Source organism: Leptonotus elevatus, chromosome 1 (assembly GCF_054856555.1).
Source record: "Leptonotus elevatus isolate MCC_2025b chromosome 1, RoL_Lele_1.0, whole genome shotgun sequence".
Taxonomy (NCBI): domain Eukaryota; kingdom Metazoa; phylum Chordata; class Actinopteri; order Syngnathiformes; family Syngnathidae; genus Leptonotus; species Leptonotus elevatus.
Genome location: NC_141239.1, coordinates 31,485,762 through 31,501,056, shown reverse-complemented (window position 1 = coordinate 31,501,056; position 15,295 = coordinate 31,485,762). Strand labels below are relative to the sequence as shown.

General features: G+C 40.7%; 2 protein-coding genes across 2 annotated transcripts; one reads left to right on the top strand and one right to left on the bottom strand.

Annotated features, from left to right (window-relative positions):
* Positions 1 to 24: 24 nt before the first annotated feature.
* On the bottom strand, positions 25 to 8,891 carry nup85 (nucleoporin 85). Its single transcript, XM_086092087.1, has 19 exons — positions 8,349 to 8,891; positions 8,079 to 8,169; positions 7,178 to 7,334; positions 7,038 to 7,108; positions 6,912 to 6,955; positions 6,719 to 6,782; positions 6,512 to 6,633; positions 6,313 to 6,447; positions 5,116 to 5,238; positions 4,843 to 4,974; positions 4,658 to 4,764; positions 4,406 to 4,489; positions 4,261 to 4,326; positions 3,511 to 3,662; positions 3,150 to 3,267; positions 2,952 to 3,052; positions 2,599 to 2,750; positions 2,074 to 2,184; positions 25 to 197 (listed from the first exon to the last, which is right to left on the bottom strand). Exons 1-19 carry the CDS (start codon positions 8,379 to 8,381, stop codon positions 99 to 101), a joined length of 1,962 nt encoding a protein of 653 aa, XP_085948213.1. The 5' UTR covers positions 8,382 to 8,891; the 3' UTR covers positions 25 to 98.
* A 33-nt stretch (positions 8,892 to 8,924) lies between these two features.
* LOC147181686 (small ubiquitin-related modifier 2) lies at positions 8,925 to 14,892 on the top strand. Its single transcript, XM_086092108.1, has 4 exons — positions 8,925 to 9,117; positions 10,831 to 10,962; positions 11,664 to 11,735; positions 14,180 to 14,892. The coding sequence occupies exons 1-4, from the start codon at positions 9,097 to 9,099 to the stop codon at positions 14,240 to 14,242; spliced, it is 288 nt and encodes a 95-aa protein (XP_085948234.1). The 5' UTR covers positions 8,925 to 9,096; the 3' UTR covers positions 14,243 to 14,892.
* Positions 14,893 to 15,295: the final 403 nt, after the last annotated feature.

Below are 15,295 nucleotides of genomic sequence, written 5' to 3'. Positions count from 1 at the left end.
TTTCATTGAAGAAGTAACACCAGGTTGGTTATCAAACACAGGATTTTACTTGAAAATGTATATAAACAATAGAAAAGAGTTGTTGTGTATGCTGAGGTTCACACTTCTACTGTGGCTTCCTTGATGATGGCCATGGCCAAGTTCCTCGCCAGGGCGAGTCTCAGGAGCTCCACTTTGGCCACCTCCAAATCTTCCTCCTTCAACAGCAAACAATGGTCAAGTTCATGTTTGGTTTTGGGGGGGTTTCCCCACAAATCAATACAACTGGTGTTTCCCCACGTTGGTCTTTTTTTTTATTTAAGAAATTAATTTAAAAAGAGTTGAAAATAGTTTGAGAACAAATCTGTCAGCTGTACACTTAAACTCAAGTGTAAAAAAATAAATAAAAATAGTGGACTCTTTCTCACGCTGTCGTGCACAAGTAGACTTCCTCGTGGTGCTCACACCCTTGCCCCCTCTCAAAAAAGTGCCCTTTGGAAAGTTCGTCTTTTTGTTTTTAAATAAACACTTTACTGAGGACAGGTCAATGTTGACACAATCTTTTAGAAAAGCTGCATGATTAATTGCGTGTGGGAAAAAAACCCAATATGCGTCCCCTGCTGCTCCACCCCAGCCAGCTAACTGTGTTATGAATCCAGTGAAATTGTATTGTTTGTTTGCCCTCTATTCCCTACCTATGATCGTTTTATTGTGAAGTAGCATTTCTCATACAGCACAAACAACTGAGCATAAATAAGCCGATATTAGCTATTTAGTTTAAAATGCTATATGCTAATTCAACAATAGATAACGTGATAGCCACCACATAGTAAGACTAATGACGGTAAAAGGAAGTTCTCTGTGATCCGTGCATTGAAAAGCATTGGACTTTGGATCATTGTAATTTGATTTGTGGGGATTATTTTTGACTTAAAAATGTGATGAACCGTTTGTGTCTGGTTTGTATCATGCTAGTAGTCACAGGCAAAAGCAATCCAATAAGTCATTGGTGGTCGAAGCATTTGCATTGAGTTGCATTGTGGAAATATCAGAAATGCCCGGATGTTTGAAATTGTCAATTGCCTGTGAAAAATACCCTTTTGCCTTCTTGTAATGACAACAGTCAGTCTTATTCCTTCTCGTGCCTTTGACCTGTTTGGTTACAATTGGTCTATTTATTTAGTAATTGTAGCATATTGCCGAGAAAGGAGAAACTGAAAAGGGGAAAAGAAAAGGAGCTACAGCAAGCAGTCAAGGGAAGCATCTCTCTGCTCTCTTGGATGAAATCAAAGACGCATGAAGATGAAAGGTCAGGCTCAGAGTCAAGGACGGAACGAGTCATGTTAACGAGAGTTTAGCACCTTTTAAAGATTCCATTTTAATATTGATTTGCTCCTTAAGGTTAATTGTATTGAAAATTCTTTTTTTAAGTAGTGTGTACTAAATCAGCAGGCATAAAGCTATTATTAGCTAAATTATTAGCTATTATTTAATACAGATCATAACTGTAAGTTACTTCTATGCTACAAGTCTTGAAGTCATGTTGCCCTAATAGGCTGTTATTAAAACTAGCTGTGGGGTACCATTAATTAGTATGTGTGTATAATGTTTATTTAAAAACTTCTATTGACATTTCCGAACATCCGGGAATTTCTGATATGTCCCCAATGCAAATGCTTCCTTTATACGGTGAAAACAAACGGCAGATTATAATGCTTTTTCCTGTGACTATCATACAAACGACTCATCACATTTTGAAATCAAAAATAATCCTCACAAATCAAATTACAACCATCCAAAGTCCAACGCTTTTCGCCCACCAAAATTGACAGCCATCTTGACTTGTGACGTCATCTCGGAATTGTCAGTAAGGTATATCCACCACCACCACCACCACCACCACCACCCCCGGAGCACCCCAGAATCTCTGTGCACTCTGCTTCCTCACAATGTGGGAGCCGTGCCGGATAATGTCCCCTCAAAATTGAAAGTCTGAATGCTTTTTAGTCACTACCAAGTGAAAATCAGATACATTTGAGTTACATTTTGTTAGGCATGGATCGGTGTGATGCTTCAATGCATTGAGATGTGTACCTGCATGGAAGTGTCGGTCCTGGAAACAGCGGCGGTGGTGTCGCAGGAAGAGGAGGTGAGTTCCTCCAAACAGTAGATGAGCTCATAGGTTTGCTCTGATGTGAAAACGACCTGAAATGCAGCAATAAAAAGCAATACGCAATTGAGTTTAGTTCCCCGGGCTTGCACGAGTGAGACGAGTTTGTCTGCCGCCATCTATACCGGCTGCGTTTCTAAAGCTCGCTCATACCAAGGTTGCAAAATTCCCGGAATTTCCAATGTCGGAAACTTTCAATGGGAACTAATATATAATAATATATTTTCTATATAGAAAATTGGGAAAAGCAAATTGCTGGCGTGTTCTGTGTGTATGTGTTATTTTTACAAATGAGTGTTAAAAATAGCTTGCAACGCAATGTTAGTTGGTTGAATACTTTTTTTTTTGGTCTCCTGAAAAGTGAGGATTTTGCAGGTACCATGATTCCGTCCGACAGCGGTGATACGTTTCCACCCAACCTGTATCTAAAATGCTTTTGCCTTACTGACCTCTTTTTGCTCGAGCAGCGGCAGGGCATCGGTCAGTAAAGTCATCCAGAAGCTTCTTGGGGCAATCTTGGCAGTCATCAAGGAGAGGAGAAGCTTGGCTGCCTCCCTGAAGCGCTTCTCTCCATACAACCTGTGGAACTCACGGTACTTCCCTAAGATAAAAGAATGAAAAAACTAATGAAAATTCTCTATGGCGGTCAAGCAAATTCCAGAGCAACAGGAGGCATTTTCAGAAAGCTTGAAGAAAGTTATTTGGGGGGGGGGGGGGAAAGGTGCAATAAGAAAAGAGAAAATATGCATGTGGACTGATTGTTATGCTCATCAAAAGCAAGGTGTGCATTCTTGTTGCATACCGAGGAATGTGAGTCTGTCACTGAGCAGCATGGCCGAACCTAAATTGTCTATGAGGTCCAAATCTGAAAAGGTCCCCCTGGCGCAGTAATCCTGTAAATACCTGAACACAAACGCATAGGTTGATTGTCGAGTAGGTAACGCAACACGCAATCTCGGCCTTTTTCCCCCCCATGAGTCATCTCTAGGCACAGACAAACCTTTCAGAAATTAAGGTGGCAAAGCCCGCGTCTTTGGCTCTGATGCTCCAGGAGAGGGCGGAGCCAAGTCTGTTGTTCCTCAGAGTGCGCATGGCCATTATCTTACAAATACTGCGCACTGTGTAAGAAAAGAGGGAGGGGGTGGGGGGGCATTCAATGCAAATGTAATGTACTCAACAGTTAAATAGAATTGAACTGTGCATAGAAAATGTGCAAGCCACTGTAACATTACACACAATTTGGACATTTAATTCAGTGATTCTTCCACATACCAATCGAGGAAGTCAATGTACTACTGAGAATCACTGCTGTTGTGCATTAAAAACAACAACAGCACCTTGTAGAAGAGAGAAGGAGCTACCTTGTTCAGACATCTGCCTTTGCTCACAGATCCTGAGCACCTTGAGGGCTTTGCGTTCCGTGTCTAAGGGGATGCGCTCCATTTGCAGTTCCAGGTAGACGCGGCCAAACTCTGGACAATGGTCAAAGTAGTCCACAGCCAACTGCCACAGACTGAACACAAGCATGAACTCTGGTAAGACTGGAGTTGTAGAATATTTGTCTTTACGTGAAAATATAATGGATAGCTGACTTTCTAATCCGTTTGGTTAATTGTTTGCTTTGTGCTGCTAGCCAAAATGTAAGTTTCAAGCAATCTTCAGATACGCAGCTGCTTTATTGAAGTGCGGATTAAAGAGGAAGAGTAACTAACAGACTAATGGTGAGCTTTTTGGTTGTATATCAGTAAATCAATTATACAAACAAAAGCCCTTTCTCGGTCTTGTTTTTGTTTTACAGTTTGAAGCATCCCAAAAAGCTTATTTTCTCCACCTTTTTGGCCAGGAACCAGTGTTTTTAGTTAAACCAAGCCAAGTTTTACTGCTGATTTCTAAAGAACCGAAAATGCTATAAGCTTCTTTTTTTCTTGGTGAAGGAAGAGTCGACGCTTTCTTTTGGTAGGTTCAATGCTTGTCTTGCGACAGACCACAGTATTCTGCAATATGCATGTCTTAAAAGATCAGTCAATATGTTCTAAAACGGCCGGCAATATGGGGAACTCGGCTTTGAAAATAGCTGGCAGTCAATGAGTTAATAATGAAAAAGCCTATACCTGTGGTGAGTGAAGAGACCAGATGCATATTCCAACAGCAGAAACTCTCTCAAATTGGATCCAAAGCTAAAAAGACAAAAAGAAGGATCTGCTGCATCTCTGTGTAAAATGTCCATTGATGTGACTTGCCTCGTCCGGTGCTTACTGCAGATTGTGAGACTGGAGGAGCTGGCAGTGATCGAGCAGATCTGTCAGATGAGCCACGAACCACCAATTGTTGAGAGCAATGCTGAGGGGACACACATGGGGGGGTTACCAAAAAAACCATAGCTGTATCCAGTTTGTTACTTTTCAAGCTGCATCGTGAGACAAAGTGATGGCTCTCACTGCGGAGGATGATATGTAGTGAATAAGGAATGATTCCCAACACAGTGTGAATTCCATGACGCTACACTACCTGCATTCCTTGATGACCTGATGGATGTCAAACTCAAAAGCAGCTAATAAGATGCTGTCCAGGGCTTCAGGAGCGCTCCTGGGGTCCAGAAACATGGTCATGCATGACTGCAAAGAGCACACAAACACATTAGGCAACAAATGAAGCGGCATGAACAGCAAACGGTGCTGCTGTAGTGATCGAACCTGGGCGTAGAAATGCAGCTCTGTGGATTTGACTGTGGGGTGGCAATAGAGCAGTCTTGTGACCAGGAAGTGGTACCAGGTGCCCACAAGCTCTTTCTGTTCCAACAAAGTGTCTTCATCTCCCACTAAGATCTAAAAGGACAGGAAATGGGGGTGGGGGGCAAGGAATTGACTTTTAATAGCTTAAACGCCTTAAAGGCACACCACCAAAACACAGATACCATAGTAATTAATTACACTTTATGAAATGTTCTGTGCTGAGGGTGGTCCGACCTTGCATATGAGTTCCAGGTGTGGGATGCTGGCAAAAGAATTGTCCTGGAGGCAGTGGTCCACTTCCTCGTGCCAGTGTCTCCACTTGACGTCAAACTCTGTCGCCGTCTGAGTACCACCAGGCTGAAGGAAGAGTAAACAATTGTGGGGTTTATTTCAGTTTTTGCTTATGCTGCAATACAGCCTGGTGGCCAAATTCAGTCCAACACAATACATTTTCTGGCTTAATTATGTAGTTATGGTTTAAACCATGGAAGGCCAGATCCAGTCCTTGAGGGCCGGAGTCCTGCAGGTCTTGGATATTTCCCTTCTTCAACACAGCTGATTCATGATCAGCTCATCAGCAAGCTCTGCATAAGCCGGATAATGATCCTGTTAATTGGAATCAGCTGCAGTTCGAGTAGGTCAACCTCTAAAACCTGCAGGACTCTGGCCCCTCGAAAACCGCAGTTTGCCATCCCTGGTTTAAACGATTAATATAGGCACTTTTAAACAGGCATGGGGAGTAAAAAAAATATATTCAGGATACACTTTTTTTCTTTAACTGTAATCCAAAAAACCGCAATTAGATTACTGGTACATTGATTAAAACTTTGAATTATTTTGCAGGATTACATTTTGTATGCAGGGAGAGACTGGCTGCTGAATTGGGGCTTTGTCCGCTTTCAAACAAGTGGGTCAACTAAACTTCCCAAGAGTTGAGCGGATAACTAGTCACAGCATATATATAGCTCAATGGTCCACCATTACTCGTCGTCAGGTAAAGTTTTTGTTGGTCATTCAAGCAAATGACATTCCACTGAATTTGTTGAGAATGAACAGTGACTGTTTGGATCATATTCACTGGAGAACTTACCATTTTTAAAATAACACCATATTACCAATATCAACAGCTAAACTTGTCACCAGGAATGGAAAAAATATAAATATTAGTTTTTCCAAATTATCAGTCATCGTATTGATGCACACATGCGTCTGTGGCCTTTTTGTGCATGCACGTGGTAGTAAAGCTAACCACAACAGTTGCATAAGATAAATTAGTCTTTTTTACTCAATTTTCCCTCATACAACCGGTCATGTGGAAAGGTTTGAAAAGATGTGTTATGAAACTAGAAAATCTCATTTCCCACACACCACGAATTGAAGTTATCCATCTATAGCACCGTGAACATAACAAGACACAAAACAAGGTTTTACATTATAGAAGGGCATCTTGCTGAGCAGGTTGTCCATCAGCTTGAACATGCTCCTGGCAGCGGGCTGGAGGATGGCCTGCTTAGCTAGCAACTGTCTGACTTCTTCCAAACGGCCCTGCAGCACGTAGCTCACCACCTGTACAAGGAAAGACCATCATTAATGTACTTGAATTCACAGACAGCGTGTGCACATTACTTACCACGTCCCAGTAACTGAGGTGTTCAGCGGGACTCTCGCTTTGCAGCACGTGCGTCGCCTTCTCGTCCACGTCGCCCTTGTGTAACCTCACCCAGTCCAGCAGATGAAGCAACAGGGCATCCGCTAAGGGCACAAACAAAAACGAGAGAAAGGTTAGCCGCAAACACAGAAAAAAGGAGAAAATAAACCAGTGCACAGTGACACTGACCTGCATCAATGAAGAGCACTTCACAAAGATTCCAGATCAGTTCAATGGCCAACAGGATGGACACCTGATCATACAGAACAATAAGGTAGGGTGAGATGCAAATAGTAATTATGTTTTTGAAAACCAGTTTATTTCTTCTGTTATTTTATTAGAAAACAAGTTTTGAATGATTCTAAATGAAAAAAATACCAACCTGATTTCCATATTGTGTACACACCACTGAGTCTTTGGTATTAACTAATAAGAAAGGAAAATAAAACAAATCATATATTACTGAGTAAGTGGTAACAATCTATAAGTGTAGTAAGTAAATGCAAACCTGCAACTTGTTGAAGCTCTTCTATACAGGCCCGTATTACAGATCTATAATTTTTACTGATGCTGACAAATCTAAGGAGGAAAAAAAAACATGTTTGAAAGGGTTGAAAGTTAACTGGATAAGTCTTGAGTTGATCTTACTGGGAATTCTTGTTCTTGCCGGGGATTTCCTCTCGGATTGTCTGCAGGCCAACAAAAATGTAGTGCGACTCGTTGAAGAGTTTGCGTAATATGGGGGCGTAAATGTCCTCGTCCTTCCTGACCTTGTGGATGAAGGGGCTGCATGGCCCTGAAGTGCCTGCAAACAGAGGGCACAAGCAAGTATGCATGGATTACGTGTGAGCTAGGCGAATTATGGCTGATAGAGGAGTGTCTGTGCCGATCGACCACCTAGTGTGGGAGCCATCACAGCTATCTGATGTGTGTGCCCGTGTCAAACAAAAGGGTTATGTCTCTGATGTTTGGAACTGACAAAAACCGAGTAGGATAAATCAGATTTTCCACTTTTCTCGAACGCTGCATTTTTTACGGCGAAAGGACACTCTCCGCTCATTGAAAACATTTAAATTGCAGAAAGATCAGAAATGCCCGGATGTTTGGAATTGTCGATATATTTAAACGTTTACGCCACATTTGTGTGGCAGAATTATGTTGTGGTGAGTATTTAGTAAGTTTACACCTGGAATTGTTTCAATCTGTCTTTCATATTACTTAATAATTCATTTGCCTTTTGCTTATTAATATCCTATAATGCAAAAATCATTCTGATATTGTAATTATTTTTGAATCATTGCTTTTGTTTATTAAAAAAATAATAATTGAAAAAAACCTTGGGGGAAAATTATTGCATATTTGATCAGAATTTTTTAGGTTAAAAAATAAAATAAATCGCAATTACTTTATTTTCCAAAATAATCAGCCCTAATCAAGAACACCATAATATTTGTTTAATTGATTTATCCGTTTTTAGTAACTTCTATTAAACATGAGTTTGAATGTGATTCGGGTGTGTAGACTTTTATATCCACTAAATAGTACACACCAGATTGTTTGTAAAGAGTCTCATACACGAGGATATCTCCTGGACCCCAAGCAAAACCCAAATGTTTCCCATGACTGGATGTTGGAATTTTCTGCAAGAAATAAAACAGAGAGAGAGAGAGAGAGAGACATGACAAGAACACAACAGCAATCGACACTTGTCATCTCTTAACCTGAACCTGTACTCAACAAACTACATTTTGTGACGTGTATAGTTTGAAATTTTTGGCGAGAAAATAGCGAGAGAAACTTAGCGACTGAAGTCTCTTACTGTAGTTGTCGGGTCAACGTCAACCTCCTCCATCAGGGAATATCACCAATATAATACAATGGGGAGAAAGAAGCAAATATAGAGATAAATACATGTAGATGAAGTACAAATGTGATATTTTAGCGCGCGCCAGCTATACAGTAAAAGGCCCCCGCAGTGCCGCCTGATGACGTCAAGACACGACTGCCCGCTTTCATGCCTGATTTTCCATTTGTCCTCGCTTCGTAGTTAATCTGCATTGCTTTACCGATAATGACCGAAATTACACTACGAAATTATACTATTTGACAATGAACACACAAAGAATCGTGTGGCATTCAATTTTGTACGAAAGTAAAGGAATTTGGAACACAAAAATGACGAACGTACGGTGGCTATTTTTACGTAGGCGGTTGACAAAGAGAGTATTACAGGGGACACTCGTTAGAAGATAGTCGGTTTTGTTTTTATTTATGCTTTGATTCGGTGCATTTACCCCAATCAAAAAGCCAACAAAGGAAAAACAACGACATGCGCGCTCACGTTGGGCTAAGAGTCTCCTCTGTAACGCGCATCTTTCTTCTCCCGCCCACGCCCGGGCTGGCGTCCAACCGCGTGACAGCCGGCGGCCAATCGGAGCTCACCGTATCGTGCGCGCACCGTCTCGGGGCCGCGCACGCAGGGTTTGGAAACTTTTAGCGGGAACGAGCACGTGCGCGCGCCCGTGTTCTTTGTGTGGCAGCAAAGAGAAACCGCCAAAAGAGTGACCATGGCTGATGAGAAACCTAAGGTGAGTGCTACTACACCACATCGCCTTTCAATCCGATTTTAATCCACAACGTGGGAGGCGCAGGGGCTCAGATAAAACGTGAATTTCCACGTGCTTTGTTGAATCTTGTCTAAGTTTGCAAGCTACAACTGAAGTCGTTGAACCGACTTGGATAGACCGGAAGGCTTGTGCACGCGCATTGAGCGGCGCGCGGCCGGCATTTTGTGCATGCATGAGCACACGGCGCAGCCAACCAGCTGGTGTCACCCTCAGTTCACGTCTTCGTTCAACAATGTTTCCATCCTTTCACTTGTCGAATTGCTTGAAATGTTGAGAAATACTCCCATGGTGTCCAGTGATGAAAAGTAACAGAGTACAAATACTATTTACATTAAGTATTCTGTACTTGAGTAACGAAGTACAAATATTGTGTTACTGTACGTAAGTATATTTTTCAGTCATCTGCACTCTGATTAATGATGAACTTGACAAATACTTTTTTGTAAACACTAGAAATTCATTTAAAAAGTGTATATATTGAAAACCTATTATTGACAATTCCAAACTTACGTCACAGGGTCAAGTCAAAATGGCGGTCTTCTTCGGTGAAATGACGATCTTCGTCCATTGAAAAGCATTGGAATTTGGATCCTTGTAATTTGATTTGGGGTAATTTTATGTGACTCATGGGACTGTAAACAATCGTCAATAATAAGCCTGGTGCTGAAAGTTCAGTGCGGGGCTGCCACTTTTACAGTCCAACTGTTAGTACAGTATTGACATTTGACAATTTCGAACATCTAGGCATTTCTCATATTTCTGCAGTGCAACGCAATGCAAATTCTTCCTTTACACGGTGAAAACAAACAGCGTATTCAATTGCTTTTGCTTATTACTATCATACAAATCAAGCAGATTGTTATAATAGTCAAATGACATTTCATCACACTTTTAAATCAAATTAATCCTCAAAAATCAAATTGCAATGATCCTAAGTCCAATTCTTTTCGCTGAGCATTTTTTACTTGTGACGTAAACTCAGAATTGTCAATATCTGAAGTTACGTGGACCAGTGCTGCTGATTCTTAAGGCCCCCTCTGCAGTTAATTCACATGGCAACACATAGAGGCTGAAATCTGACATCCACATACAGGACACTTACGGTGTTACTGTGCTACAAAACAAAGAGATTTCACAAACCAAATACTGAAATTTAGGATGGCGTCAAGCACAATCCTTATACCTTAAAAAAAATATCATCGCTTTTCAGGCGACCCCAAAAACAGTATGTTTGTTCAGTCATTATAATTGCATCATCACACTTAAGATAAATGAATACTTTATTTTCGGCTCCATACACAACGCAGGAAAGAAAACACAAACATCCCTTTGAATAAATAAATTAACCGAAAAAGTTATAGGCTGAACTTTCAGCACCAGGCTTATTATTGACGATTGTTTACAGTCCCATGAGTCACATAAAATTACACTCACAATGTAATTCCTATATGTTTTGCAGTTTATCAATGGCACTATAGGCTCAGCATTAATTATTTGTGGACTGATCAATAGTATAATTTTGTGGGGGGGGGAAGTGAAATATACTAGATTGTGATGTAGGAAGGAACGCCAGTGATATGTAGGATGCCAACAGAGAACGCCTCACTGACTCCGACCTCCCACAACCGCAACGTTAACTTCTGGTTTGTGTTTTTCCCTGCTTCTGTCCCATAGGAAGGCGTAAAGACTGAAGGTAATGAACACATCAACCTGAAGGTGGCAGGCCAGGATGGATCCGTCGTGCAGTTCAAGATCAAAAGACACACGGCGCTCAGTAAACTCATGAAGGCCTACTGCGATAGACAGGTAGCTCTACTTGACGCCTGACAGTCGGCCTTTGATTTACAAGAGCCGCATCTTACAAGCTTTTCCAGTTGCTTGATCAGATACACCATTGCTCGATTAAAGCGGGCAAGGAAACGTTTTCACTTTTAATGCAGCGTCTTTGGCAAATAGTCTATGTTGAAATTATGGATCCTAAAAGTATTTCTTTCCATCTGTGTAGTGGTGCAAATAGAGTATTTGGTGTGTGGGGCATTATATGAAAATAATTGAATGACTTTATGATTCAGAAGGGGAACACCTGTTTGTACTTTGCAAGTTTGTTTTCTTTTATGTGTGGGCAACTGAAAAATCATGTGATTAACTAATTACTGTTGTCACACTTCCACATTATGCACCGTAACTCATTATTAACCAGGAACAAAGTGGTATTTACTGCACTCTGTGTTTTGGTAATTTACCTTTTAAGCAGTTATAATAAGTTGATAATTGATCATCTTTGTTTATAATGTTAGGTATCTTTTCGTTTTATACAATTCACTATTCATTTATAGCAACCCAAACGTATTGAGTGATTGCAACTGTGTTCCGAAATCACTGGTCATTTCCCATTCTCTAACCACTATATATGAATTTTTAGTTGACCTTTTAGTGAACTAGACTCCCCTTTAATATATCTCTATCTACAGTAAAGATGTACGCTGACAATGTGCATGTTCTTCCAGGGATTGTCCATGAGGCAAATCCGGTTCAGATTTGATGGACAGCCAATAAACGAGACAGACACACCATCACAAGTAAGTTTAAGACATTTACAAACCAACAACGTACATACCATTGGAAGAGGATCTGATCAAGTTCACCCTTGTGCTTATGGTATCATATTCACGTGATTGCTGTTGATGCATTCGCAGCTTTCGTGTCAAGTCTTGGTCAAGGGTTGTCCAGGATTTCATGCATTCTTTGCCATCTGCGCGCATGGGGACGCTTAACTGACTATTTCGTGATATGATATTCACTTTTTTCCCTTGGGCAAAATGTATCCAGTGTTTCTCCAAGACCCATGATTTGCAAACATGCAGAATCTCAGATATTCTTAAACGGACAAAAGCGGGTCTGTTGACAAGTAGGGCATGGAAGAAGAAGAAGGCGTGTAATTATAGTGCAGATCAAGACATTAGTTTGTACTTTTTTCCCCCAACAGCATGTTTCCTTAACTTCTTAGTGAATAATGGAAAAATACCATAACTCCTCAGATCACCTATCTGTTTACTGATACTCAATTGCAGTGATTACCTTGACTTTATTAAGGAATAAGATGCTTGTTATATGCCCTGCGATTGGCTGGCAACCAGTTCAGGGTGTACCCTGCTTACTGCCCGAAGCTGGCTGGGATAGGGTCCAGCGCCCCCCGCGACCCATGTGAGGACAAGCGATTAAGAAAATAGATTGATGGATGGAGGGATGCTTGTTATAGGGAAGTCTTTATATCTGCATTTGTATTTCTATGATGACAGTGATAGGCCGTCGTCGCGCCACGTTGTTTCCCAAATTTTTAAGCAGTAGTTCTTTAGTTTTTAAAGTATACAGACAAGTCTGAATTTTGAGTTGCAGGCCTTTGGTGTAGTACCACATTGTGCCACAACAATGCCAGGCGGCACAGAGCACTAATGGAAGAGATGAAGAAGCTAGCCTGGCAATCCAGACTCACTCGCGACTTTGCCGGAGAGTGAGTCTGGTCAGTCGCATTTCTGAGGCGGGGCAAACCTCAGCTAACAGACAGTGGAATGACCCAAGCAAAGAGCGGACATGGCGTCAGAAAAAAGACTTGTTGAAGTCTCTTTTTTTTTGGGCGGAGACGGAGTAAAAATCCAACATGGCTACTAGCCGAAGGGAGATAGTAGTGAATGACGCCGTTGTTGAATGTCGTCGTTGCAGGAAAAACTTCAAGAGTGACGTTGCTCACGAAGACAACGTCACGCAAATAGACGAATTTGATTGGCCTGGCCTGGTTTCGGACGGTGCCGAATCGCTGTCTATGGACGCCTCTCCAGACCCACTTTCTCTTTTAAGGCTAAGAAGAAGCGGCAGAGAATGTCCCACAAAGCTCTAGTGATGACTACCGTAACATCTCCACTAATTCCCACTAGGCCATCTTTGACTTTTCACATTTAGTGTTCTCTCACTACTTTGTGGTTTGCTTATTGCAGATTCACTCCATTGCGTTTTTTTAAAATTGTGACAATTTGTGACATAACCCAGTTAAAGCCATTTTAAGATTTTTTTTTTTTTAAAGAGTTGTTGAGTTATATTTGTCGTTGTCCTCATTGCTGCCGGTGTGCAGGGAGTGCATCCGCGCACATTTATTTCTGAACACAGCCTGTAATTATAATATTTATTCTACATGTAGAATTTTAAAAGTAAATTAACAAGGGTTTTAAAGTGTGGGAACCATGTTGGTGGTTTCTAATGGCTTAATAGAGGTGTAAGTTCCCCGCCAAATATTAGTATTATTATTTTTTTTATATAATTTAAAAAGTCAACCTTTATGCAGAAATTCACCTATTCCATTGGGGCTTGGAACATATAAACAGCAAAAAGTGAGGGAACACTGTGTATGTTAGCATTAACTTAGCAGAATTTTATTAGGTGAAATATGGGTTGATAGGAATCTTTGGTGTTTAAAATGCACACTTTTTTTTTTAACTCATTCGCTGCTGTGGACATTTATATTTGTCAACTAGAAACCAACCATTTCTTGCCTCTGATGAATCTATTTGTCAAGAACTTTTTTTTCAAGGGGTGGGCATAGAAGAGAGTCTAGCCTAGTTTGTCTGTGAAATTCAAGTTTGTCAACCACTGTAATGTAACGGTGTTTGTACACCAGCCGGGAGTATCTAACACAAACAGCTTGAAACAAGCAGACGTTGCCTCTTATGTGGAGAACCGTGCGATCAAGAGTCTTTTCGTTTCCTCAAAGTGATGTTTTACAGTAATCTCTCATTTCTTGACAGAGAGTGAGAACAGGTGTTAGCAGATTTTCACCTATTTCAAACTTATAAACGGGAAACTTGGACTTTCCAAATGCCATCTCTGCTCCACAAGTGACTTATGGTGGTGTAAATGAACAAAAAAAACAGGAATATCCTCAACACAGCAGTGCTGCAAAGCAGATGTGCAATGTTTTTGTAAGTTTCTAAAACAAATTAAAATAGTTTTTGTTCTTGTTCTTTTTTTACAGTTGGAAATGGAAGATGAAGACACGATTGATGTGTTCCAACAACAGACAGGAGGAGTGATTTAATCAAGCGTCCCCATATGCCATCTTTCCTCATTTAACAGAGCCGCAGCCTGGTATACACATCATTCACATCTTGTCCTATCGAGGTTTAAATGACTCTACTGTACAGTGTTTTCAATATTGGCCCTGTTACTTCTATACCTTTTGTACATAAACCAATCCAGATCAATGTTCAGGTGTAGGTCGTCAAATTGGACTGATTCTTAAATGAGAAATATTAGAAGTTTTCCAACCGCCAGGCTAGGTCAAGAGTTTTGCTTGTAAATTAGTTCTAAAGGTGAGCTGTCTGACGTTCACACTACTTAAACAATGTCACAAGGGGCCAAACCACCCCCAAAATAGATTTGTGTGAACAGGTCACTGTTCATGTTGCCCACTTAAGAGGTGGCCACTTGGAGCACGTCCATAAATGTCAGGGCTTTATCAAACTATTGAAATGGGCTTAAAATCTCATTTGGTGACTGTATGAAAATTTATTTGATTTTTACCGTTATATGGTGGTGAATGTGTGGACAATTGCTTTGATTAATCCGTTAACCAGACCAAATGTCATTTTTGGGAAAAGGGGAGGAGGATATTTTGCCATCATGCAAACAATCTGTATTGTATGTTAAGATACCTGTTGAAATAAAGCTATTGTTGTTTTTCCAATACTCTTATTTTGTGATTGTTTGCGAAACTAGGTGGCAACGTTTTTAATCGCAGTTGTGTGTTTCAGTTACTTACTTGATGAATTGGGTAACTTGCATTGATAAACCCCTAAAGTATGGCTACTTCTTAAGAAAAGGCACAATATTCATTGTGGTTTATTAAAACAACATAAGATCCAAACAGTGCTGGATAAAGGCTGGTCATACAGAAGTGTATTCATCCTCCTGTTATCTTCAAATTTAATAACTATTGGGTTAAACTTAAACCTCCAGAAAGGGATTATAATTAAAACAAATGTCTGCGTTTATTTACTTGATGTTTGTTAACAGGGTTGGGGTATCCAGATCCAGAAAGTAAAAACCTTGTCACAGATTGGCTTGAGCCACAGGTGCTTCTTCGCAACAG